Source organism: Wasmannia auropunctata, unplaced genomic scaffold, assembly GCF_000956235.1.
Source record: "Wasmannia auropunctata unplaced genomic scaffold, wasmannia.A_1.0 LD336090.1, whole genome shotgun sequence".
NCBI lineage: Eukaryota > Metazoa > Arthropoda > Insecta > Hymenoptera > Formicidae > Wasmannia > Wasmannia auropunctata.
In genome coordinates, this window is record NW_012026800.1 from 141,685 (window position 1) to 143,942 (window position 2,258).

General features: G+C 33.1%; 1 protein-coding gene across 1 annotated transcript in view; it reads right to left on the bottom strand.

The window, feature by feature from the left end:
- The window catches only part of LOC105448005, a 26,434-nt gene extending 24,743 nt beyond the window's left edge, over window positions 1-1,691 (bottom strand). Inside the window, exons 1-4 of the mRNA XM_011686363.1 lie at window positions 1,056-1,691; window positions 694-846; window positions 334-605; window positions 32-128 (exon numbers count right to left, since the gene is read on the bottom strand). Of these exons, the coding sequence (XP_011684665.1) occupies window positions 32-128; window positions 334-605; window positions 694-846; window positions 1,056-1,281 (748 nt within the window). The 5' untranslated portion in view covers window positions 1,282-1,691. The remainder of the gene's footprint in view (window positions 1-31; window positions 129-333; window positions 606-693; window positions 847-1,055) is intronic.
- Window positions 1,692-2,258: the final 567 nt, after the last annotated feature.

The following is a 2,258-nucleotide window of genomic DNA, read 5'->3' on the forward strand; positions in this document are numbered from 1 at the left end:
AGTTCAGACGTGTGCTCTTCCGATCTTTCCATAATCAGCTTATCAGTATCATAAACAATTATTCTGCGCGTCGTAGGGTTCCACGTAATTACAAATGATCGCCATTCATTTTTAGATAATGGTGTGTGCTGTATTAATTATAAATGCGGCATAAAGATCTGACAATTTTTTTACATTTTCAAAGATCCTGTTCTTGGGATAATATTGTAAATGGTAAAGAGCGTAAAGTGGTTTATTTTTTCATTCGCGATATGCTTCAAAAATGTGTTTATTACACGTAATGTAAAAGAACAATGAAGTTAAGCAGAATAAATATAATATACAAATACTTACATTGAAAGAAGTTAGCGATGTCTTGCAATTTTTTACGCGCCGTTTCCCGAGTACAGGTACTCCCGTCGCGCACTTTTGTATGACGGACTTTGTATTGTTCCAACCTCCTATTATAATCCAATAGCAAGAATCTCTGGCAAAATTCTTACTGTTGCAAATTAATATTTGTGCGTCATGGGAAACACGAACCGAAAAGGGTAGCTTTACTTCGGTACTAAGATTAAAATGTACATAATCATAAGTATATTGAAGATGATCATATTGTTTAAATTCTGAAAATTTTATATACGTGTTATTGAAAGCTGTCATGAAATATATACTTTGTACTTGTAACATTTCATATTGCATTCATATTTTTACTTTCCCATCGCTGACCAAATACCGGACCCATAGGTGTTTTTAAAGAATTTGTAAAAGTCCAGTTCTGTTTATTCCATGACTCCAAGCAGCCTTCATTTGCGTTCATTTCACAATTAATTTTATTATTTTTTAATTTATTTAAATTGTGAAACTCTGAAATAATGCGCGTGTCTATAATGAATACATTACCCAAATAAATGTAAAGATATTAAATGTTATATAAACGAGTTTATAGATAATTAACTGATAAAAAATTTAGTATACCTATATGTAAAGCAAAGAAAATAATTTTTTGTAAAGTCCTCAAGTATATTTTGCTTTGCAAGTTACAAAAATGCATCAATTTTCATTAATTAACTTACGCAAATTGTTTTCTTTAGGAGAATACTCTTTCCAGGACCAGATTAAATTGTTGTTCCACACAAGGGCGCCGCCATCATCTTCCGAAAGACATATCAATTTTACATTGTCAGGTTTGCTAGAAAATGGGGATGCGCGCAATAATGTTACTTTTCCGAAAATGCGTAAAATGTGATTTGCGAGGATAAAGAACATTAGCACATTTATCGTCACTTTTTTAATTGTCATTGTCAACGAAAAACACACGTACTGTTTGTAAGATTAATGGTCGTTAGAATAAAAGTAAATGAAATAACTTAATAGAATAAATGTCTAATTAATTAAATTATTTCATATTGTGTCACTTTAAAAAAAATTGATTGTTATAATGACGTTAGATCTAATGGGATAAAAGTTTTATCCATCGATTATATATAAGTGAAATCCTTGAATAAATCACTCTTTTTTATTAAAAAACAGTGAAAAATCTTCGGCGTAGTTGGACTTTCGGCTGAGTCGTGCTGGTTTTCTGCTACTTTGTAGCTAAATCATCAAAAGATGGTACACGTGCATTTTATTCACGATAATTCGATTTAAACAAAAATTAATTAGAGAAATCAATTTTTGTCGAAACGTTTGGTACTGTGTCCGTTTTACACTACTCAAACTTTTTGGACGACAAGCAATTACTAGTAGATAGGAATTCGACTTCCTTTCTAAATTCGTCAGTTAATTCGGTGAGTAACAAAAATACCTGAACAAAATGATGTCTGAGCAGCACTCGAGTGGGAAACAAACGCACTCCAATCTATATGCGATGTTAGAAATAAAGTAACGATAAAAGTAACTAATCAAATCGTTACCGTTATCCAAAAAATGTAATTGCGTTACCGTTAACGTTACTCATAAGGAAATGTAACGTCGTTACTCATTCGTTACTGAAAAAAAGTAATTGTAACGGTAACGACGTTACAAGTAACGCGTTACTTGCCAACCCTGTATATATGTAAACATATACATGGGTTAGTATCTCTATTCAGTGGGTAGGCATTCGTGACGCCTTGTGTACATAAGTTTCGTGATTACATCACGATGAACGTCAACGTCCATTCCACGTCTAGAGCACCAGTTCTCGTCCGATCACTGAAGTTAAGCTGCGTTGGGCACGGTTAGTACTTGGATGGGTGACCGCTTGGGAACACCGTGTGATGTTGGCACATTTTTTT